General features: G+C 40.6%; 1 protein-coding gene across 1 annotated transcript; it reads left to right on the forward strand.

Annotated features, from left to right (window-relative positions):
- Window positions 1-1,739: 1,739 nt before the first annotated feature.
- Window positions 1,740-23,578, forward strand: brm (ATP-dependent helicase brm). The gene is made up of 2 exons (XM_089242755.1): window positions 1,740-1,905; window positions 13,770-23,578. The coding sequence occupies exon 2, from the start codon at window positions 13,803-13,805 to the stop codon at window positions 19,641-19,643; it is 5,841 nt and encodes a 1,946-aa protein (XP_089098881.1). The 5' UTR covers window positions 1,740-1,905; window positions 13,770-13,802; the 3' UTR covers window positions 19,644-23,578.
- The last annotated feature ends 574 nt before the right edge of the window (window positions 23,579-24,152 follow it).

A 24,152-nucleotide genomic window follows, 5' to 3' on the forward strand; every position in this document is an offset into this window, starting at 1 on the left:
AAAAACTGTTGAGATGTTTATATTCTAAGTATTTTTGAAAAATCATGAAAAGTGCCAAAAACCCTCAGTCCACAGGGACAAACATAGTCTAAATAGCTCAGACCCGAAAGTGTTAATGTGTGTGCATTTTTATAACAGTGCTTTTCAGCAGCGGGTATCTATTAATTATCAGGCATTTTGTAATGTTTCGCCCATTTTTTTCTGAATTGAAGAAGGAAGAGATTGCCTTATTCTTCAATAAATTACCCATATTTCCCCATCCATCTTAACTTGTGGGGCGCACCCAGGGCTGTCTTAAGAGCATCATCGGCCCCCGTGCCAAGTGATTTTTCTGAGGCCCTACCTGACAAATTTACGAAAATTTCAACCGGTTCTAATTTTTCTGAGGCCCCTTTTCCCTTGAGGCCCCCCGGGCCGTGCCCGGGTGGGCCCATGCGTTGAGACGGCACTGGGCCCACCAGGCAGAGTGCTCTTAAGTGCATAGTGGCATTCCATGCTAATGGGCTATGGTGCTGTGATAAATAGCAGTTGCCGTGCTGCTGCTTGGTCAAATGCCTTATTTTTCCAAGCGGAAATTCGAGCAGCTGACAAGGACCACATGATTTTGGGGGGGGGGGGGGGTTAACCCCTATAATTCCAATTTTTAGGGAAGCAAAGACACATAAAATTATCAAATTTAACAGTTGGGGGGGGGGCAAAAATTACATTTACTTCCCCCACCAATATCCAGGCTGTATCCGGCTTACAGCCTCAGTGTCATCTTTTAGTTGTGGCTCATTTACAGAAGTCAATTGCGGACCCCCCCAATTCAGAAAATCCCTTCCAAATGTTTCACCTGTGGCTGTTTAGCAAGTGAGAAGAAATGCAAAGATGCTCAAGCAGAAGGGCCCCAACATGCAACGATTCTAGCCTAGAAGGCCCTATTGCATGGAAAGGGAGGGGAGGTGGGGGGGGTATGCACACACATAAAAAGTAATGGTTGCAGCGACGCAAGAGGGGGGCAGGTGGTTTTATGCTCTGGCGTCGGTCTAGTGGGGCGTCGAATTCACCCTTTAACTGCGCTCCTACATTACACGAAGCTGCCAAAATGTAGGCTTGCTCAGGCTGACAATTGTAAGCTTGCTCAGGCTGACAATTGTAAGCTTGGCCTGAGTCTGGTCCGGCCGTCCATGTACGGTCCCTTTCAGTGTACACCAAAGCTGCATTAAGAGTATATATCTTTCAATCGGCTTTGATGTACACGAGCTCCAAGGAAAGATTGAGAGATTCCGTGCCTTTGTAGTCTAGTGGTCTAGGACGTTCACCCGGAAAGTGAAAGGACGTGGGTTCGATTCCCCGCAGGGGCCACTGAATTTTCTCTCTTTCCAAAAAAAAATATATCTTCGCAATAGCCAGTCGTTAAAACCTTTGTCTTGCACTTTCCTACATTTTTTCTCCCATGAGATATGGTCACAACACCAACAATCCTCATGGATGTACTGTTTGGGGTCTCAAGTATGGTCATCAGAAATATGCGAGTATCAGTTCATTCACGAACGAATGAATCACTGACGATTGCGCATCACAAAATCCGAATTTCAGATAAAAAACATCTTTTGATTGGGTAACTTGCGTATGAAGCCACCGGACGCTTGCTAGCTTCGATTGTAGGATACGCCCCCCTAACTCGACGTCACTAGTTTCTGACGAATCACCGGCGAATATACTTGCCGCTTTATTTTCGCTCTTTCTTCGCCGACAGCTTAGGCCTAGGGTAGGGGTTTAAGAGATTTAATTTAATCTTAATCAGCAACAGTAAGAAGCCGAGGGCGCCTTTATTTACATCTAAGCCGAAAATATAGAGCCGAGGCCTTCGATCATGTAGTGATCGATATTCACTGATCGCAACATTTCCCCGATCAGTAGGTAAAGTATGCGCTTCCCCCTTTTCTTTTTTTGTTATTTCCCACGGAAAAATTCTTGTTCGCCATTGCTGTTATGAATGACATTTAGTTTCACACACATATATATAAGCAATTATTTACATAATGAATATTTAATGTGCCAGCTCCATGTGTTAATGATCAAAACTCGACTCAATAATGTTCATTGATTAGTAAATATTATGAATAATTTTTCTCAACTGGTTATTATAGTGTAAAAGGATGGACTCTCCCTTCTAGGGCTTCATGTATTATAAACATGTCTCCCCCCCCCCCTCTCTAAGGTGAAGAATGACAGGGCCGTGTTACTCACATCCTAGAGCGGGGCCCTCAGACCAGACTTTTCACTTTTAGTCCTTTATAGTTAATTTATAGCTTGAAAAAACAAAAAAAATTATCAGAAATTGTCCCTTGCCCCAGGGCTGGAGCCCCACCCTTGAGGGGAAGCCCATGGACAGGGCTATAGCCTCCCAACACATTCGATCTTTGCCTTACAAATTTACTATTAAATCGATATAAAAGGAGCCCCTATGGAAATGAAGGCTTGTAGGCCTTTTTGAAGGTTCGGGGAGGGGGCAATGATGGTGAGGATATTGTATGAATTTTTTTGATTGAAGGATAAGTTTTATTAGAGTAAGTCTTAGTAGAGATAAGATTATTAGTCTCACCAGGACATTTTTTTGTGTGCAACTAATTTTTTCAAAAAGAGTCAAGTATGGGTTACCATTGGTGTACGCAAAGAAGAGGTTTTGGGGTTCCAACCCACCCCCCTTCAAGCGAAGATAGTGTTTTGCAGGAAAAAATTTAACCCCCCCCCCCTGAGAAGAAAAAAAAATTCAAAGCCCTCTCCCTGAGAAAATTCTGCGCACGCCTATGGGGGTTACAAAGTATCGGAACGCTTGACGAGAAGTCGCCAAAAGTGAAATGGAATAGGGGATGGGACGAATAGTGATTTGGCATACCAAATATTCAGCTTCTGAATATCAATTTTCTTGAAATTCATTGAAATTATAAGTAATGTGAGAATTTGTTATGCCGAGTCCTACCTCAGGGCTATAACAGCGGCTTACAGAAGGCCTGGCAAGCTAAAGAGAAATTATAAATAAAATTGTCATTTTTTTATTTGAAAATGAAATTATTGGTAATTTTAAATGATTAATATTGAATTTTAATAATTTTTATATTATTTAAAAATTTTATTTTTTAAATATTAAAAAACTGGTAACACCACAAATGATTTTTGTTGCCATGATACTGACGATCAAATTTAACGAGGATATATTGTATTTTAATATTACAATGATGCCTCGGTAATGATGATTTGTTCCAGAATCACTTCATTAGCCAAATGGGATTTCCCATAGGTTTCTATGATTGTTTCGTTCCAGCGTCTGACAAAAATCAAGTAATGCTGTTAAAGAAGACAAAAACTGATTGAAGGCTTAAATGAATAGCTTCGAAATTGTATAAATGAGAATCTACAGGAAGAGGAGATGCTGAAGATCTTTTTATTTTACACTATGTGCGCACTACCAATACCAGCTTTGGTCTACTAAAGCTCGTGTTGGCACAACCCAATCAAGTTTTTAGGGTGTCCCCATCCGTTTGTGATTTTGTTAGCTCATTTTCGAGTCTGATACATGCAGATGGAAATGCTAATCTCCTAGACTGTTCATCTTGATGAGTCTCACATTAAAAGAACGCATGTTCTGAAAACATAGGTTACCTTTTTCTTTCAATGTAATTCTATTTTGACTGAATCTTTCATTTAATATGAAATGGTTCAAAAAATTTCAGAAAGAGAAGTGTAGGTGCATATGAAAAAAAATATTCAGAGGTGGACGAGTTAATTGGGCCCCTAGTGACAGTAATTCTGATGATGATCGATGTAAAAATTCAACTCACAACACGGATATTTCATGTTAGTGCAGGCATTTATATCATCAAAAATGTTCATTAGCTGAATCTGGCTTTGTTAGCAGAAGCAGAAAAATCATGAAAAAATCTTTGTTAGCCGTAAAATTCATAAGCCAAGGCATTTGTTAGCTGAAGTATCACTGTATCAATTTTTTTTAACACTTGTTATACAATTTCGCATCTAATTAAGAAAATTTCAACCGTATTATTTACTGTCAGGTGTTAATACATCATAAAATTTATGGCTTATTTTTACTCCTTAGATGTTCTTTGCTCCCTTCAGTAGTTCAATAAGTTCTTGTCTAGGTACATCCTTCAGTTAATATAATCTAATCCTTTCAGTTTTATGCAAAAAATTCTAATATAGTTAAAAAAGATTTACACAGATATTCAGCCAAAGCAAACATTCAGCAAAAGGGCCGAATACCGAATAGCAGCCGAATATTCGTCCCATTTCTAAAACTGAGTCATGCTTTTGGACATCTTTCTTATTAAAGAAAGAAATTGCCAACACATCCCTGGGGGGAAAAAAAACTATACTATGGCTGTTAGAACGAAAAAATGGCGCTTAAAACAAATGACGACAAAACATTCTTGGATTAAATAAGGAAATCAAGATTAAAAATATAATATTCTCAGACCAGATACGGGATTGAAAATAATAAAAACCTGGAACTCGAAACCGAAAAAAAAAACCATTTTCAAATAATACAACAAAGCCCTTCCTGATATATATTCTCTGGCAGATTGATGAATTCCAGACTTTTTTTTTTTTTTTTTTAAATAATGCAACGGTCAGAGCTAAAAAAAAAAACGCTCTTAGTTTGGTCATAAACAATCTTTAGTTCAATAAACACGTGATTGTGGGATTAAAACTATAACTGCTAGTGTGCAAAAAAAAAGTAATTAAAATGATAACATGAAATTTTTATCCTGAGAGAATCCAAATGCAATCCTGAGAATAAAAAATGAAATATTCTAACAAAAAGCAATGCAACTTATGGAGGAAAACATAAGGGAAAGTGCCAGAAATCCATCCCTAGCCTTAAATTCTCCCCTTCTCTTGGCATGTATGAAGCTGCTATCTTGCAACAGTGCTAGGAAACTCTTCAGACCATTCAGTTGACGAGTCGCAAATGCGAGCCAATCTCCCCATTAAAAAGTCTCACCACAGAGAGCAACAGGCCTACAACGATTAATTATTCAATCATTACACTTCAGTCATAGTTAGAAAAACTGGTGGAAGATGGCAGCACTACACATAACAAGCATTACACAGAAACAAACTTCACGTCAGGTTTCACTACACGTACACGCACATTCCCGCATGTACCAATTCGTTAGAGGTTCCGCAAAGGAATATGGCCTAGGTGCATGTCTGGGTTTAGTAGTAGTAGTAGTGACAGAGTTGCTTCACTCTTCATTTATGCTTTAATTTTTCAAAAATTGATTTTTTTTTTGATAATGAGTGAAATCTACTTTGAACGGTTATACATTTATGGCGGTTATACATTATTAATGGTTATACATTATACGGCAGGGTTTAAGCTATATAAAAAATTCCTTTCGCAAAAAAGCGAAAATGGGGGGAAAAGCTTTAGCAAAATGCTACAATGCTAATGTAATGATTGATGGTTGGATGTCTACTCGTTTCGTACCTCCTGTATGCAATTTTGCAAAAGTGGCTACTACTACTTTCGCATTCTACGATTTTCGGACATTCTATGATTTTTAGATGAAACTTATTTACTCATTACTTATCTTACTTAAACTTATCTAACTCATGTATATATAAAAATGTATAAATATTTTTTCATCTCAATAAATTTATTATAAGCAATCTTAATATTTTAATCAAGTTTTCAATAAAAATAAATGAGTAGATCATAATTGGAAAAGTTAGGGGGCAGAATTGTGACACTTTTGATGAAAATTCAAAATTTATATTGTTTTGATTATTTTTCTGGTTATTAAAAATTTGTTTAGCACAATCACACTTGGGGCAGTATTAGTTATGGTGGTTACTGTTGAGGTACTTAAATCAGTTTGACATTTTATATTTAACTCGAAACCACGGGTAGCTAACCTTTTACCAAGTCGTGCAAGAATGCGCAAATTGCAACAAGCAGACCGTGGATTAAGTGGATGATTATAACTAGAGCCTGGATTATATGCTTTAAAAAAAAAAGCGCCAAAATATGCTCTAAAAATATGCAAATATGTACTTGAAAATGCCAAAATATGCATTAAAAAGTCTTGAAAAGTCAAATTCTGAAATGTATGTACCAAAAATGAGAAAATATAGGCATTAAAAATCACATGAAAAAAAAGTAGATAGAAAATATGTATTTTAAAAACCTATTTCTTAGTGCATATTCATTAAAAAAAAATATCCCGATGTATGTATGTACTTCCATATGCAAGTAACTCCATCTGCTCAGCAACGAAATATCAGTAACAGAAGGACGTTATTTCTAAAAAAATTGAACACTTTTAACATATCTAGAAATAACGTTACGATAAAAGGTTATTTTGAAAATATAGTAATACAAACATCTCTATTAATCCACTAAATCCCACCTGCAGGAGGGGGGGGGGACAAAAATATAAGAAATATTTATATTCGAAAAATAATAAAAAAAGGGGATTGAGCTCTTAAATAAAGCTTCAAAATATGCATTTATTGTCGCAAGTCTGATACCCGGTTCGTCCTTGTCAGAAAACTTTCCTGACAGGGGTACGACAAGACAACGGCGACTTGACCCCAGCAAAAAATTGCTACATCAGGGAGTCCCCCATCGAGGGGTTAGCGTACCAACCTCTCGATGAGTATAAAAAACAAGCCTGCCGTTCAGAATCAGCAATAAATTGTAGGTCCCGGTCTAATTAGCCCTCGTGTGCAGAAAATTACCGTGGTGCGACAAAAATGATCAATAATCAATGATCAAAAATCGTAATAATTTTCTCGACATTAGATTCTATTAAAAATTACCTATGGAATTTTTTTTTCAAATAAGCAATTTATAAGTGGGTTAGGAAATCTACGAGACAAAATAGAAATTTGTGAAAAGACAGGATAAACTCAACAGATATTATTGGGGATATTTGGGGGTTTCGATCTACTCAGTGTTAATTTTTTTTTCTTCAATTTCAAAAATTTTACACACATTCCCATAAATACTAAAAAAATTCTCATACAGGCAATAAGTCCGCTTTTTTCCCCATTATTATTTTCTTCAAATTTCATGATAGCGAAATTGGCTTATCCTACTTTTAGCACACTAACTTTGTCGATAGCATCAATAAGCTCCATACTTTTCTATAAGGACTGAACGATGGAAACCAGAAGGCTGAAGATTGATCTTATGTACATCATCAGCTCTTCAATATTCCCAAGGCGAAATAAAGCTTGAGAAATTTTACTGCATGCAGCCTTCTTCTGGAGCCACTGTGCTAGGGGACTCTCGTCCTGAGAATCCCGTTGACGGCACAGTGGTGGTTGGCTGAAGTTGATTTTCTGTGGTTTTCCAGCTTTCAGGCACTAATGCGAGCCAATCTCGCATAGGAAAAAGTCGATCTGCAGAGAGCAGGCAGACCTACAACACGATATTGTCATAACATGAAAATTCAAGCATCTTTACTTCAGTAAATGGAAGACAGATGGCAGCATGAACACGAAACAAGTGCAACTCGACAACATAAATACGTTAGGGCCATACATACACTTAGAACACACATTCCAGCATGTGTCGATTCGTTAGAAATTCCGTTGAGGAATGTGTACAATCTGCATGTATGGTTAAGTAGTAGTACCCTTTTCTTATGGATGATTAAAATCATTCAACACAAATTTTGCACATTTCAAAATTCTCGTACCATGTAAGTACTATATCATGTTCACATAGATTCCTCGGCCAACTGGAAATGTTCTGCAGTAAAAATTCCCATAATAGTGTTTTTTACATTTTTCCTTGAAGTTCTAGATTGTTCTGCAGTAGCACCGATTGTTTTGCGATGTATGTCAAAGATTTTGGCATATTCTGCTTTGGGGCACAGGGACTTGGGAAAAAAGATAATTTAATTTGAATTTAAATGTATTCAGTAAGAGAGAGAGAGAAACAATACCTATTTAAGTCTGGCTATCAGCCAGTATAATATGGTAAATTTGCTTCTATGAGTATTCTGTATGGTAGAAGATAATTTTTGAGTCACATAAGGTAGTTTTTAATTTAATTTTTATTCTAGAAATTTGGAAAACAAGTTATGTTGAACGATGACAATGAAAAAGTTGTTCTTAGTAATGATATAAATGCTTAATGAAACTAGTCTTCGAAAAGTAAAATTTCATTGTAGTGTTTGGAATTGAAAAAAGTTCATATTTGTTAAAATGACCTTCACTGTTCCATCAAAATTGCTCAAATATGATGCATCACATTAAAGGGAAAACATTTGGGCCTTATAGTATGTGTTTTTAAACAGAACGGTCACTTTAATACATGTTTGCTACAATGAGTGTTGATTGTATACAGAGATGTGTGTGCCACTCCACTCTAATTTATCTAGGTCCGGAGACTCCATTTATTGGCAAAATCTGGGTTCTTTTTGAGTGAAAGCGGGTCCTCCTTGAACAGAAAAAAAAAAGTTGGGCTGACAAATCAGTTTTTAAATTCTCTTCTGATTGATTTTTCATTTTAGAAAAAACTAGCTCAGAGGTCTTCAACCCCTATCTTGTCTTGAGCACTGCCAGTATCTATCATAAAAAGAAGAGCACCCTCGCAGCAAGTTTGACCTGCATATGTCTGAAATAAGGATGATCTTAATCTTTGAAAGTAATTTTTACAGGGTGTTCAATGAGGATGTTGATCAAGTGCTCGTGAGCACAAAATCTGATACTAGCATTAAGCACTCTGGGCACTTCGTAAGCAACAGTTTGAGGTGCTGCCTGCCTTAGCTGTTTCAATAATATTTTCTGCATAAATTTAAAGCAAATGATTCTGATGATCATCTTGATTCATACAAATCCTTTTTAAGCAATTTCCAGCTGAAATGATTTTATTTTCCCTCCCCGATGGTCCGCAACTGTGGTCCACCACATTTCACATCTGAATATGGGAGCTATATCAAATTCATATTGGTAAAATCTAACATTTTGCTTGTGTGACCAGCATTGAGAATGTCTTGTGTTCGGTAGGTGGTGCTATCAGTCCTCCTAATCAATTTGCAATTTCATGTGTATTTGTGTTGTTGGTCTGCTAATCATCAGGGTTTAAGCTACTGTCCGCATTTTTCACAAAATGCGAAAGAAAGTCTTAGTGAGAATTTAAACTTTCTGGATGTTATGTCGAAATTGTTATTTGGAAAGAAAAGTGATTTGTCACCTCTGGGAATCGAACCCAGGTCCATTTTAATACCAGGCAAGTGCACTAACCACTACACCAGAGACACTTTCCAATTCCTTATAACATGCATTAGTACCGTGAAGCACTGAGTGGAGACACAGCAGTCTCCCTTAACTACAGCAATTTTCGCCTCAGTTGGCGTTTTTGTATTAACCGACCGATGGATCTGCACGTAGAAATACGTGTGAAAAAATCCTTTTTTTCCAAAATGGTTCTGAACATAAAAACACGAGGCAGAATATCTGCTCTTGAACAGCTCTGAATGTATATCTCTGTTTTTCCTTCCCCCTCAACGTCTCTGTTAAAACATAACAAGGATGGGCCAGGATACGCCTCTACCCTTTCTACACGCAAACACTCCCGAAGGGATTAAGCCCCATGGTACTGTGCAAGACAAGTGTCAGAATTTCTGTCGCCAGATTGTGTCTGTGGTCAACTTCGAAAGTCAATAATTCTTTGCGGCGTATAACATGTTTTGAATAGTACAATCGGAATCTTGAAAAAAAAAATGTATTAATATCTTCAGTCTTTTGGAAATCCCAAGTAATTTTGAGGAAGGAAAGAGATGTTTTCCTTAGTTTTTTTTCATTACAATTATTACCCAGTTTCCAAGAAAGACTCGTTTTCAGCATAGACTGAGGCCAGCCAAGTTGACATGGCCAATGTCCAAAATTCGGGCTTTTGACGGTCCCTATACATCAGTGGTTCTCAACCTTTGGAAGCCCGCAGCTCGGTTTATGTCATTTTGCGACTGGAAGACCTGGTCATACACGCAACTGATAGGAAATAAACTGGTAAAAATGAAACGGTGAACCACTCACGACGCGGTTTGACTGATGCCACGGCCCGGTGGTTGAGAAACACTGCTATACATTTTTATATCGGCCCCTATGATTCGGGTCATCGCAGTGTTGCTGTATTTTTTTGTAATAATTATGGCCATTTATAATTGGCCATAGTTAACCATAATGACTATCGTTAGCTATGGCAACTCTAACGATCAAAGGAATCTGAATATCGATACATAGCATAGGCGCTGGAACCATTTGAGTGTCTCTCCCCCCCCCCCCCCCCCCTCCAATAATTTCTAAAAAAACAATGTAATTCACCTTCTTACTCCTGTGTACTCGCTTGAGTCCCGTACATACGGGACGACCAACAACTTTCAGTCCCACAATGTTTTCTTCATGTTAGTGCCTCTGATATATAGGAGCCGGCAAAAGCCTGAATTTCGGATATTCGCCGGGTCAGCTGGACTTTCCCCCGTCGCGAATTGGCCAACTTCGGGCTTTGGCAGCAACATATCTATTATACTTGAATGTGCGGAATTCTTTTTATTTTTGAGAAGCAAAATCTGACACTAAACGATATCAACCGCACTATAAATGAATGCCGAATACTGCAATTGTGATACTCTAGCTTTTTGAAAGAAGAGTACTCCACTCCCATCAGAGCTTTTTTTATTTTTAAGTTTTCTTATTTAGATCAGTGGTACTCAACCTATGGCCATATGGGCCCCCTTGCGGCCCTGGGATATTTTAAGGCTGCCAAGGGTGAAAATCAGATGAAAGAAGAGCCACGACAAGTGGTAAAAGGGGCCATAGAGAGCTGTGAAGAAATAAAGCTTTCAAGTGAAATATGTTATGAAAAACCTCACTACTTTCACAATTCCGCAGAGCTATTCATAATTCATGGGGCCCGTGAAAATTCTGGTCTGGGATCTTGCTGCAGGATGTGGGAACCATGCAAAAGAGTTACCTAGACAGTTTGTAAGTATGTAAGAGATCAAAACAGTGTGCAAGTACAGTATGTGAATAACAGAGAGAGAGAGGAGCCAGGTGAGTGAGTGACCAAGAGAATGACCTGGAGAGTATGTAAATACAAAATTCATTTTGATAAGCAACATTAGTGAGGGACCAAACGAGTGATCAAAAGAACAAGAGTGACCTAGAGAGCGAGGGACTAGGCCAGTGTTTGATCAAAAGAGTGACAGAGAACGTGCAAGTGTGTCAATGACAGAAACAGTGGCTAGAAAGTAAGGAACGAGGTTAATGAGTGACCGATTGAAAGATTGAGGTATGAAAGCTTGTGAGCTACCAAAAGAGTAATTTGGAGAGAGAGAGATGCATGGGGAGGGTGGAAAAATGAGCTGTAGCCAAGAGAGGCAGATTTCTGGAATCAGTGGTAAAAAAAATTTAGACTAGAATGAGTAAAGAGCTGTAAAATTTATACAGTGTACAGCCCAGCTGATGGCAGTATGTGAATCTGTGTCAGAACATTTTTTTCCGAGACAATGTGCTTGATTATGTTTTTATTTTTATTGATTTTATTGCCAGCAAACCTGAACAAATCATTATAAAAGTATTGAAAAAAGTATTTTTGTTAGTAATGAATGCTTCATTGCTTTAACTTTTTATGAACGAAGACTTTTTTCTGCTTGAAATGGATAAAATATTACTAATTGCATTACAAATTCAATTATTAAGTTTATGCGTAAATAAAATAACCTTCCTAGACGTCAAAGTTTCAATTGGTGCGTACAGCTCTCCTTCTGAGCAGAGAAACAATATTTTCCAAAAAAGAATGAAAAATACCTAAAGAAAGGAGGGTAAAAAAGATGGGATCGGCACATAAGTAATACAATGAGCTTTTGTCGTTCCGAGAAGATGCAGACTCTGTCACGATCTGGGCAGTACAAAGCAATCAACCTCACAAAAAGACCTCGATGTCCTGCTGTGAGTACGGAGGGAAAGGAAAAATAGCCAGAACCTTTTTGAAGCTTTTTTCATCCTGGAGATCAATCATTTTTGAAGTAGTTTTTTGTCAACACCTTGAACCGCCAGTCGGTTAAGAGATGGTATGTTTTCGGCCCGAGATATACTGAGAAATTGAATTTTTTGGATGTTATGCCGAAACTGATATTTGGAAAGAAAAATGATTTGTCTCCTCTGGGAATCGAACCCACTCAGCGCTTCACGCTACTAATGCTTGTTATAAGAAATTGAAAAGTGTGTCTCTGGTGTATTGGCTAGCGCACATGTTCGGTATGCAAGGGGATCCGGGTTCGATTCCTGGAGGAGACAAATCACTTTTCTTTCCAAATATTAGTTTCGGCATAACATCTGGAAAATTCAATTTCTCAGTATATTTTGTGCCGAAAACATACCATCTCTTAATAGAAAATCTTAGAATGGGAAATAAGTAAAAAAGCCACTTTTGCAAAAATGCGTACAGGAGGTACGAAACAAGTAGACATCCAACCAATAATCATTAGCATTGTTGCATTTTGCTAAAGCTCCCCCCTCCCTCCATTTTTGTTTTTTTGCTAAGGGAATTTTTTATCTAGCTTAAACCCTGCTAATCATCATGGCAGGGGCGACTCAAGGTAAAATCTTTACTGGTGTAGGACCTATTTTTGGCTGCCCACCTCCATCCCAATTTTTTCCTATCCAGCAATTCCTAAAAAAATTATAATTTTTTTGCCCTTTTATCTTGGATTTAGTGGCAACCCATGTGGCAAAAGTTTTTTAAAGGGGATTGCCAACTCAAAGTTAGAGAACCTCAGAAAATCCTATTTAGCCGATCACCATTGCACATTAGCGACTTAGTGGATTTTCCCGATGTGAAACTCGTGCTTGCATAGTGGCTAGATGACAAAACTGCGAATATTTATGACTGAGCTTTTACAGGTTTGGTTTTTTTTCTTCCAATGATTTCTGGAAAACTTTTTTTATACAATTCAAACGAGCGATGTGCAATCTTGTGGGAACAAAGCAAATTTATGTGGTAAATATGCTGTCTCTGAAATTAGGTGGGTAACCGCAAAAGCACCTTGGTTTTCCCGATATATACCCCAAAGAAGGAAGAAAAAACCCTCACACAAAAATGAGAAAATTTGGTATAATAGCCGCTCATTGGGGGGGAGGGGACAGAACTTGATATTTTGTCAGCCCATTCATGATATAGCCTGCGGGGTAATTTATTTTATATCTAAGTTTATACTTCTTTTGAACTGAAAAGTAGTGGAACTATAGTTTCACTACTTTTAAGTACTGCTTTTAGCGCGATCATAATAGACTGTGAAGAGGGGGGAAAAGTTGGTACAGAGGTTTTTGCTTTTTCCCCTTCATAGTTTTTTCTCAAAACTAGGAAAGTACGCTTTGCACACGATTCGTGAATGAAATTTTTATGCGCCCTTTCCTGAAATTCTGGGTATTTGATGTGCTGTAGCGCCATCTCTGGTATACCCCTTTTTTCATATGCCTATCTATAACAATACTGTTGGGACTTACAAAAAATATTTTTACGGACAGGTTATCGTTGTTGGCAGTTTGAATATTTGCGTTATTTCCTATTGAATAAAAATTCTGCTGGGACCAAAGAAAATGTCATTATAAGCAGGTTTATATATATCATTATAGACAGTATAGCTATACACATATTTCACTGTATTATATAAAATCTGCTGTAGAAGATGTGAAAAGTAAAATGTCTACCAGTTTAAAACGTTTTTTTCTCTTTCACAAAATAGGTTTAAGCCTTGAAACCATTTTGATTTTTTGTGATGTCAACAAGCAAAGATTCCATGATGAAGAACACGTCTGGTGGATTAGCACCCCAACAACAATCTCCGCAACCGATTTCGTCCCAACAACAGCAAATGATGCAACACCAGCAGTCATCACATTTGCAGCATCAAACTCAGCAGATGCATCCGCATCACCAGCAGCAGCCCCAGCATATGCAACATCCGCAGCAGGCTCAACATATGCAACACCAGCAACAGTCAACCCATTTGCAACATCCCCAGCAAGGTCATCATACCCAACACCAACAACAAGCACCACATCCTCAGATGCAGCAGCAAGTGCAACAGCACCCTCAGCATCAACATTCCCAGCATCAGCAGACACCTCAGATGGCACAGCATCACCCTCAACAGCCGCAACATGCTCAGCATCACACACTTCCATCCCATGCTCAGCAGCAGCAGCAACAACAAATCCAGCATCCTCAACAGCAAATGCATCAGCAACCAGGACTTCCGCAGATGCAAGGGCATCCCCAACATGCCCAGCACCCTCAGCATGGACAGCATCCGCAACAGCCCCAGCAAATGTCTCAACATCCTCAGCATGCAGCGCATCCACAACAGCATCCTCAGCATGGACAGCCACCTCAGCATATGCAGCAACAGCTGCCACAGCATGCTCAGCAACCTCATGTTCAAATGGGTCAGCAACAGCATCAACAGGCTTCTCAACAACAACAGCAGCAGCAGCAGCAACCCCATCCTCAGATGCACCAGCCATCACATACCCAGCAGCAACCATCTCAACAACAACCTCCACAGCAGTCTCACAGCCCATATCCCCAAGATAACCTGCATATGCTCCAAAATGCCATCAACACGATGGAAGAGAGGGGGATACAAGATGATCCGAGATATGCTCATCTGATTGGAATCAGTAACAGCAGGAAAGCCGCTCCCAGTCCTGGTGCTCAGGCTCCCCCCGGAGGCAGTCATAGTCCTGGAATGGGTCAGCATCCTGGCTCTGGAACTCCAAGTCCTAGCATGGGACCTCCACCTCCCCCACAACAGCAGCAGCAGCAACAACCACAGCAACAGGCCCCACAGCCAGCTACACACTCTCAGCACCAGCAAGGAGTGATGCATGGTTTGCAAGCTACTGTTAGTGCTCAGCAGCAGCCGCCTCAACCATCACCTCAGCCATCAACTTCACCTCATCCAGTGTCAGTGAATGCTCCTTCTTCTCAAAACCAATCCCAGATGCAAGCATCACAGAACTATTCTATTCCACAACAGCAGCAGCAACCCTCGCAACAGCAGCAGCAGCATATGGCACCACCACCATCTCCATCAGGAGCTTCAATGGGCTATACAGGAACAGTACAGCCTGGTGGTCACAACACTGCAATGATGGGATTGCAGTCTCATCCAGGAGGAACGCAGACACATCCAGGGACATCACAGCATGCACCACAGAATTATCCTGGACCTGGCTACCACAAACCTTCTCCGCACGTAGCTGCGCCAGGGCCCATGGGTGGACCACAAGTATCACAAGGTATAGATGCTAATGATCCTCATCAACACAATCAGGGAAACATTCCCCAACATGGCCAACATTCGGGTTATGGTATGTCCATGAATGCCTCTCATCAAGGATTGCAGCATACCGAAACTAGCTCAGGGCCATCGCAGCCTTGTCCACCGAGTCAGATGTCTGTGCCACCAAATGTTCAGAAGCCTCAATTATTGACTCCTCCCCAGATTCAGCAGCTTCGTGCTCAAATTATGGCTTATAGGTTGCTGTCGAGAAACCAGCCATTGCCAGAAAATATTGTGATGGCAATGCAAGGCAAACGTTTAATACAAGGACAGCCGGTTTATTCTCAGAGACCTCCTGGGGCACCTTCACCAGTTCAGCCGATGAGATCCGCTGGACCCCAGCCTCAACCACCACAACAGCCACAGCAGCATGGCATGTCAGGTGGTATGATTCCACATCAAGGTGCTCCACCACAGCAACAGCAGATGCACAATAATATAGGCCAGTCTGCAATGCCCCCTCCTCAACCTCAGCAACCAGTACCGAATGCGGTTCCACCTCAGCGAGCTCCAATGAACTCTGGTCCTGTTCAGGGTCCTAACATGCCACCCCAAGGTCCACAGATTCGTCCGCAGGGACCACCTAATTCTCAATCAGTGCCCATTCCAGCCATGATGCAGATCCAACAACAAAAACAAAATCGAATCACCCCTGTAGCAAAACCACAAGGCATTGACCCTATTGAGATATTGAAGGAAAGAGAAAATAGGCTAGCTGCAAGAATTGCTCACAGGATGGCTGAACTATCTAATCTTCCTGCAGATCTGTCGGAAGATTTACGTACAAAAGCGATGAGCGAACTTATAGGTTTGAGATTGCTGAATTTTCAGAGGCAGTTGCGAGCGGAAGTAGCTAGTTGTATGAGGAGGGAAACAACGTTGGAGACAGCTTTGTACCCAAAACTGTACAAAAGAACCAAACGACAAGGTCTCAGAGAAGCAAGAATCACTGAGAAACTTGAAAAGCAACAGAAACTTGAACAAGAAAGAAAACGGCGCCAGAAACATCAAGAATATCTTAATGCTGTGCTTCAGCATGCAAAGGACTTTAAAGAATATCACAGGAATGTCTTGGCCAAGATAGGCAAAGTTAATAAAGCTGTTATAACTTATCACACCAACACAGAAAGGGAACAAAAGAAAGAACAGGAAAGGATCGATAAAGAGCGTATGAAACGCTTGATGGCTGAAGATGAAGAAGGATACAGAAAGCTGATTGATCAAAAGAAAGATAAGCGTTTGGCATTCTTGCTGTCTCAGACAGATGAATACATCAATAACCTGACAGAAATGGTCAGGCAGCATAAAGAAGAGCAGAAACGTAAGCTGAAAGCGAAACGCAAGGCCAAAAAAAAGAACAAGAAGAAACAACAGGGTGAAAATGCAGAAGGTGGGGAGAACCAGCCTGAAGGTTTGGTCGATGAAAATTCTCAACAAAGTGATATGCGTGTCGTCGTCGTCGAAACAGCCACAGGAAAAACTCTGGCTGGACAGAACGCTCCTCTTGCCAGCCAACTGGAAGCGTGGTTGGAGATGCATCCAGGATATGAAGTTGCCCCACGAGAAGCCAGCGATGACGACGATGAAGGAGATGATGATTCTTCAGATTCCGAGGAAGAAGACCAGCAGCCAAAACAACTGAAGCCAGAAATTCTAATTAACACCGAGAATGACAAAGCAAAAGAAGCCATACATGCTGCATCTGCTGAAGATGACGAGTATATGAATGCTGGAGGTTATCAGAATTATTATAATATCGCTCATGCCATCACAGAAGAGGTAAAAGAGCAAGCTTCCGTCATGGTGAATGGAAAACTGAAAGAATATCAAGTCAAAGGGTTGGAATGGCTTGTGTCTTTGTACAATAACAATCTGAACGGAATATTAGCAGATGAAATGGGTCTTGGAAAAACAATCCAGACCATTGCTTTGATTACTTATCTGATTGAAAAGAAGAGAGTCAATGGACCGTATCTTATCATTGTACCTCTGTCTACTCTTTCAAATTGGATGCTGGAATTTGATCGGTGGGCGCCATCGGTGATTAAGTTCGCTTACAAAGGTTCACCAAATGTCAGAAGGCAAATCGCAGCACAACTGAAGGCCAGTAAGTTCAACGTAGTGCTCACTACCTACGAATATGTTATTAAGGATAAGGCTATACTTGCAAAAGTGCGTTGGAAGTACATGATCATAGACGAAGGTCATCGTATGAAAAACCAACATTGCAAGTTGACCCAGATTCTGAATACTCATTACACAGCACCGCACCGACTTCTACTCACTGGTACGCCATTGCAAAATAAGTTGCCGGAGCTTTGGGCTCTCCTCAATTTCCTCTTGCCCAGCATCTTCAAGTGCTGCAACACTTTCGAGCAATGGTTCAATGCACCGTTTGCCACAACTGGCGAAAAAGTCGAACTGAACGAGGAAGAAACCATCTTGATCATCCGCCGTTTGCATAAAGTTCTCAGACCCTTTCTCCTGCGAAGATTGAAGAAAGAAGTAGAGTCGCAGCTACCCGAGAAAGTGGAGTATGTTGTAAAATGTGACATGTCCGCATTGCAGAGACTACTCTACCGCCACATGCAAACCAAAGGAGTTATTTTGACCGACGGTTCTGAAAAGGATAAGAAAGGACGCGGTGGAGCCAAAACGCTGATGAATTCCATAATGCAATTACGAAAAATATGTAATCACCCATTCATGTTTCCCAACATTGAGGAAGCCTATGCGGAACATTCCGGGCTATCGACCGGAATCATTAGCGGACCTGACCTGTATCGTGCGTCTGGAAAATTTGAGCTTTTGGATCGTATTTTGCCAAAGTTACGCCACACAGGTCATCGCATCTTGTTGTTTTGTCAAATGACCACATTGATGACTATCATGGAAGATTATTTAGGTTATAGGGGTCATCCTTACCTTCGTTTAGACGGTACCACTAAGTCTGAAGATAGAGGACAGCTTTTGGAGATGTTCAACGATCCGGATTCTCCGTATTTCCTCTTCTTACTCAGTACCCGAGCTGGAGGTTTAGGGCTGAATCTCCAAGCCGCTGACACGGTCGTCATATTCGACTCCGATTGGAATCCACACCAAGATCTTCAAGCCCAGGACAGGGCTCACCGTATCGGTCAGCAGAACGAAGTAAGAGTTCTGCGACTGGTCACCGTTAATTCCGTGGAGGAGCGTATCTTGGCCGCCGCCAAATATAAGCTGAACTTGGACGAGAAAGTCATCCAAGCCGGTATGTTCGATCAGAAATCAACCGGAACCGATCGTCACCAGTTCTTGCAGGCGATTTTAGCTCAAGATGAAGTCGACGAGGAGGAGGAGAACGAGGTGCCCGACGACGAAACGATAAACCAGATGATAGCTAGAAACGAAGACGAGTTTGAACTCTTCCAGAAGATGGATCTGGACCGCCGACGAGAAGAGGCCAGGAATCCCAAGAGGAAGCCGCGTCTGATGGAAGAGGACGAGCTCCCGAACTGGCTGATAAAGAACGACGACGAGGTTGAGCGCTTGACCAACGAAGAAGAGGAGGACAAGATTTTCGGACGAGGGTCGAGACAGAGGAAAGAAGTCGATTATTCGGATTCGCTCACCGATAAACAATGGCTGAAAGCCATAGAGGAAGGAAACCTGGAAGAAATAGAAACGAAAAAACGTCAAAGACCAGGTACCAGCTCTTCCGGTAAGAAACGGAAGAAGGATCTCGATATGGACGAACCCGACTGCAAGAGAACAAAGAGACGGGGGCGGCCCCCTCTGGAGAAAATGTCACCGAATCCTCCAAAACTGACTGTGCAGATGAAAAAGTTACTCGATATAGTGATACGGTACAAGGACAGCGACGGCCGCGTGTTGAGCGACGCTTTCATGCAGTTGCCGTCAAGGAAAGAGCTGCCCAGCTATTACGAAGTTATCAAGAAGCCGGTGGACCTACAGAAAATCAAGTCTCGTATCAGAGAACATCGTTATAGATCGATCGATGACCTAGAAGCAGACTTTATGCTCCTGTGTAAGAATGCGCAGATATACAACGTCGAGGGTTCCCTGATCTTTGAAGATTCCATCGTTCTGCAGTCGGTCTTCACGAGCGCTAGGGAACGTCTGGAAAAAGATCGCGACCTGTCCTTCGCTGGTGGTGATTACGAGGCCGACAGCGACGGATGCGAAGAACAGGAGGAAAAAACCCGGAAGAGAAAACCACGTCAGAGCAGGCGCTTGATCAGCGATGACGAGAATTCCGACAGCGAGAGTTGAGACGCTTGGAAGTGAAGAAGCATTTTTAGTTTTCGCCCCTGTAAGCGTTCATGTAAATGTTTGGTGAACTCTCCTTGATTATTATGATTTTGGGATTCTAGCTAGCATTATATCCAATGATGTAGATGTAATTTATTTACTCGAGTCTCCCAAATGCTCTTCAAGTATATTTCTTTTTGATAATGCATACACATACAATAATAAAAGAATCTTTGTGAATCCGTTGATTGCAGATGATTCTAAATGCGTTTCCCCTTGAAGTAAATTTAAAAGTTCGTAGTCTAAGCCAGGGTTGTCCAACTTTTGAGCCGCATTGGAAGAGCAGCTTTTGCTGTTTTGGACGGGGAAAAAAAAATTGCTTTGGACCTCACTCGAAACGAAAATGGCCGCTGACGAGAGCCCGTTTTTTTATGTGGTTCTTTCCCGGCAAACATGGTTTTTATTCCTTGAATACAATCTTCTCGATGGTTTGATTTTACGAAGAGAGATTTTTTTTCATTTACTTGGGCAATCCCTTGAGTGACTGGTAGCACAGTTCCGTACCCACGCGGTGCAGCGTGATATCACTTGAGTGACCTGTTGTGAAGTTCCACCATGGCCCCCTAGGCTGGAATCTTGGCGACCCCCCCCCCCCCCGTATGGTGAATTTATAGACACTAAATTCACCATAGACATTAAAAAACAAAAACACGAGAATCGTTCGGGGCCCTCAGTGCTGAAAACTTGGGTGGGGCCTGTGAGTTTCACATCACTCAAGTGACCTGCGGCACAATCCTAGAACATTTAAGCAAACTGCGGTGCTTTTCCATAATGTCTAGGGCAAAGTCTCTTTCTTGAATGTTTTGTAGGCTGATAGAAAAAAAAAATCTCTCTTTGTAATGTCGCCACCTGAAGCGGCTGTTGCTTAACTCGAAGTGCCTTTACTCAGCGCATGTAGGACCGTATTTGTTGATCATTTTAGTGGCTCTGTTGACTTTCAGTATGGCTCTACTGGTATTCAGGAACACCGGTTGCTCATCAGGGCTGACTTCAAGACGAGTATTTCCTGAAGTGCTAGGTTGTATCGATAACTACCGTATTTTGCTGCGTATAATCTGCGGATCATCAAGTCCTTTCTAATAGGTTCATGGGCTTTCGGGCAAAGTGACGTTCCGATAAGAGGGGACCCTACCTAACTGGAAGTACTTGTATCGATTCACAGGCGTCGGAAGTGTTTTAAACCTGTGGGTGCTCATCTTGAGCTTTATGTAGGAAATTGTCTCATTGGTGATTTAATTCTGCGGGGGTGCTCAAACCTGTTCTACGAAATTTTGTGGGTGCTCGAGCACCTCCCGGTTCCGACGCCACAGTGTCGATTCACATTCCGTAATTTCCTGCTTGTAATCCGCATATGCAAATTTCCTTCATTAATAATGAAATCTTGAGGAATGGAAGGGGTTATGTTTTTGTAGAAAAAAAAATGTCGATTTTTTTCTACTCGCGTCAAAACGCTATCTTATAGGTCTTTAATTTAAAAATTCGTGTAAAATTTTTTTAATCTTTTATTATTAATAAAAGATTAATTTCTATTCCAACTTCTCCCAGAAAAAAAAGCTAGACCGAGGTGAATGATGTGCGGATTATTAAGCAGGAAAATACGGTATTCTCGGAAGTCATTGGAACAGATTTCATTATCACGAGGACTCCCCCAGGTGTGCCCATCTGTTAACGTCTTTGTGATCACGGGTGTAATATGTCCAAAACATCAGTGGAATGAATTCAAACAAGTTCTCTCTAGGTTTTCTTTTTTCTTCACTATCGCGTAGCTTTATTATAACTTTCTACGGAAGTTGCTTTTTCTTCCCTCCTTTCTGTACTCCTGTTAATGATTTTTTAACACATAATGTATCCTACTATATGCATATAAGAGTGAAAGAACTATAAAAAAGAAAAAAAAAACCTATTTACCCCTTATCTATAAATACTTTCCCCTTCGTTTTTCTAACGTGCGATGGGTTAGGACAAAATTACCAGATGTATCGCCGATTCGTTAGTTGGATCCTCCAAATTTGTTGCCAAAAGCTTGAACGTGAAGTGGCTAAGATGGCTCTGTGGATTATACAGTGTTCCCAGCGACCTAGAAAGTCAGGGAAAATGTAAAATATTCAGCAAAGGTCTCTCACACACAGGTTGCCGTTCCTGCGATTGACCCAAATCACTACGAATCGGCTTGAGTCGTAATAAAAAAATAATATTAACATTGACTTTTGTGCAAGAAACTTTTTAGCAGAAAGCAAATGTAGATGCCATTCAATTTCGCTTGCAATGTAGGCTGCTGTGGACTCATTGTTGAAAAGTGGTATTCGTTTTCACAAACACACACACACTATGCTGAAAAAGCATTTTAAATGTAATCATGCTGTCTGAGTTGATATTGCATCTGCTTTTTTGGTTGGGGAAATGATCAAGCACATTTCTCTAGGAACCCTGTTATGTGTGAAATCCAGAATTTCTTAATGCGGATACCGTTGCATATTATCTGAGAGGTTGGAATGGAAACAAGTATTTTTACGAATTAATTTCTAAAAAAAAGTTAAGGACCTATAGACAGCGTATAGACGAAGAGTAGAAAAATCGACATTTTTTTTCTACAAAAAGGTAACCCCAACAAAACCCCTTCCATTCCTTAAGATTTTGTTATTGGTGAATGAAATTCGCATCTGCAAACTATACGCATGAAAATACGGTACTGTTGTCTTTTTTGTTCCCTGTGGAGCTTCCCGAACTATATGTGGATTCAACTTTACTTAATAGATTTCCACTCTGCTGTTTATATCATTTCCTGAAGGTTGAAAGAAGTTGACACGTGCATTGGATTCAAAAGTACAAGTCGACTTGACTGGAAATCAGGAGTAGTGCCCCGGGGTGGGGGGCAAAGCTTCAGGAGAGGGCGACTTGGGCTAATGTGATTTAGAAAGATCAACATACTAGCCCCTACCCATGGTCCCCCACAAGGGTGGGACTGACGGGGCCCCAGCTCGGGGAAAGAGCTAGACGATTTTTTCATTTCTTTGTTTTTCCACATCGTGAATTCGCTATGGGGGGAGGGCGGCGTCATAGATGAGATCCTAAAATTTCGCCTGCCTTGATCGTGAGAGTGACCGAGTGACTGACTGTGCAACTTCCCAGATGATTGGATCAGTGATTATACAAAATGGTGAGTGACCAAGTTAGATACCGTATGAGTGAACACGGTCTCTCATTGGTCTCATATGTCACTAACTCGTACCCTTTCAAATGGTCACTCATACGGTCAAGGCAGGTGAAATTTCCGTAAACCGTCAAAGATACCAGGCTAGAGGCTGAGGCTTTGCTGCAGAATGTGGGGTGGGGGCATGCCCCTACCTCCAGTGCGGCTCTGCTGAAATAACTAATGTATGGTCCCCACAAGGGCGGAGCTAACAGGGCCCGGGACGATTCTCATCATTTTTTTTTTGTTTTTTCAAGCTAAACTAACTGTAGAAGGGGCCCCTGAAAAGTCTGACCGGATGGAGGGAGCGCAAAAGTTCCCAGCCTAGGTGCCCTCGTATGATGTAATGGGTTATCATAGATGAATTAATGACTACCTCTAAATGCCCCTTGTATGCACTTGTCTATTATAATTATACTGAGAAGTGTTGTTTGCGCCGACTCAATATATGTTTTCCTTCAAAACTGTAAGTGCAGTCAAAAAATCAAGACGCATAAGATATAAAAAATTTTTTTAATTATCCGTCAATTTTTTTCGTACCATGCCTGTGGTATGTGGTATTCACAAATGCTTTGGATGCTGATGAAAGTTTTTATAACACGCAGACAAACTATGACGTAATGTAGGAACCACACTTGAAAATGGTTGCCCAGAATCTCTGATGATTCTTTTATGTATCTGTGAATATTAAAAAGAAATTGGGAGATCTTTTATTCATTATTGCGACTGTTAAAACATCTTAGGCGATTGATATACAGGGTACATCGAAAATCCGTAAAAGAAAACTGAAAAATTAATTGAAATAGTGGATAAGAGTATGCTATAGCTGGTGTTGACTATACCCGCTTGCTTAAACCTGCCTACTCGGTATATGATACGAAATATGCGGATTACACTGAAAGTGTCGCAGAATTTATTATTCGTTATTTCTAAAAATGACGGATAGAGGGTGTTTGTAACTACTTTAAAATTATACTTTAGCAGGACAAAAATTTTGAAGTTCAATGACATTCACAAATAGGATCTGCCTGCAATCAACCATCCAAATTAATCTCATTTGCTCATTTCTATATGATGAATGCTCATTATCCTTATTTCTACGTTTGTGCTCTCTATCGACCATTTTTGAAATTTACGTTTCGCCCACAACTGTGGCAGAAATCATGGGAGATTTTAAAGTTTCCCTGATCCACATAACTGCCACAGACTGGAAACCACTAAACGTTCAAGGAATTGCCACCTGTTTTCAAGAAGAGTTTCCCCCGATCTTTGCATTGATA

Source organism: Pholcus phalangioides, unplaced genomic scaffold (genome assembly GCF_987345545.1).
Source record: "Pholcus phalangioides strain wild (caught in Gottingen) unplaced genomic scaffold, Ppha-v1.0 ptg000015l_1, whole genome shotgun sequence".
Lineage (NCBI taxonomy): Eukaryota > Metazoa > Arthropoda > Arachnida > Araneae > Pholcidae > Pholcus > Pholcus phalangioides.

Coding starts and splice junctions, on each gene's coding strand:
- brm (XM_089242755.1), top strand. CDS start 13,803: ATGTCAACAAGCAAAGATTCCATGATGAAGAACACGTCTGGTGGATTA.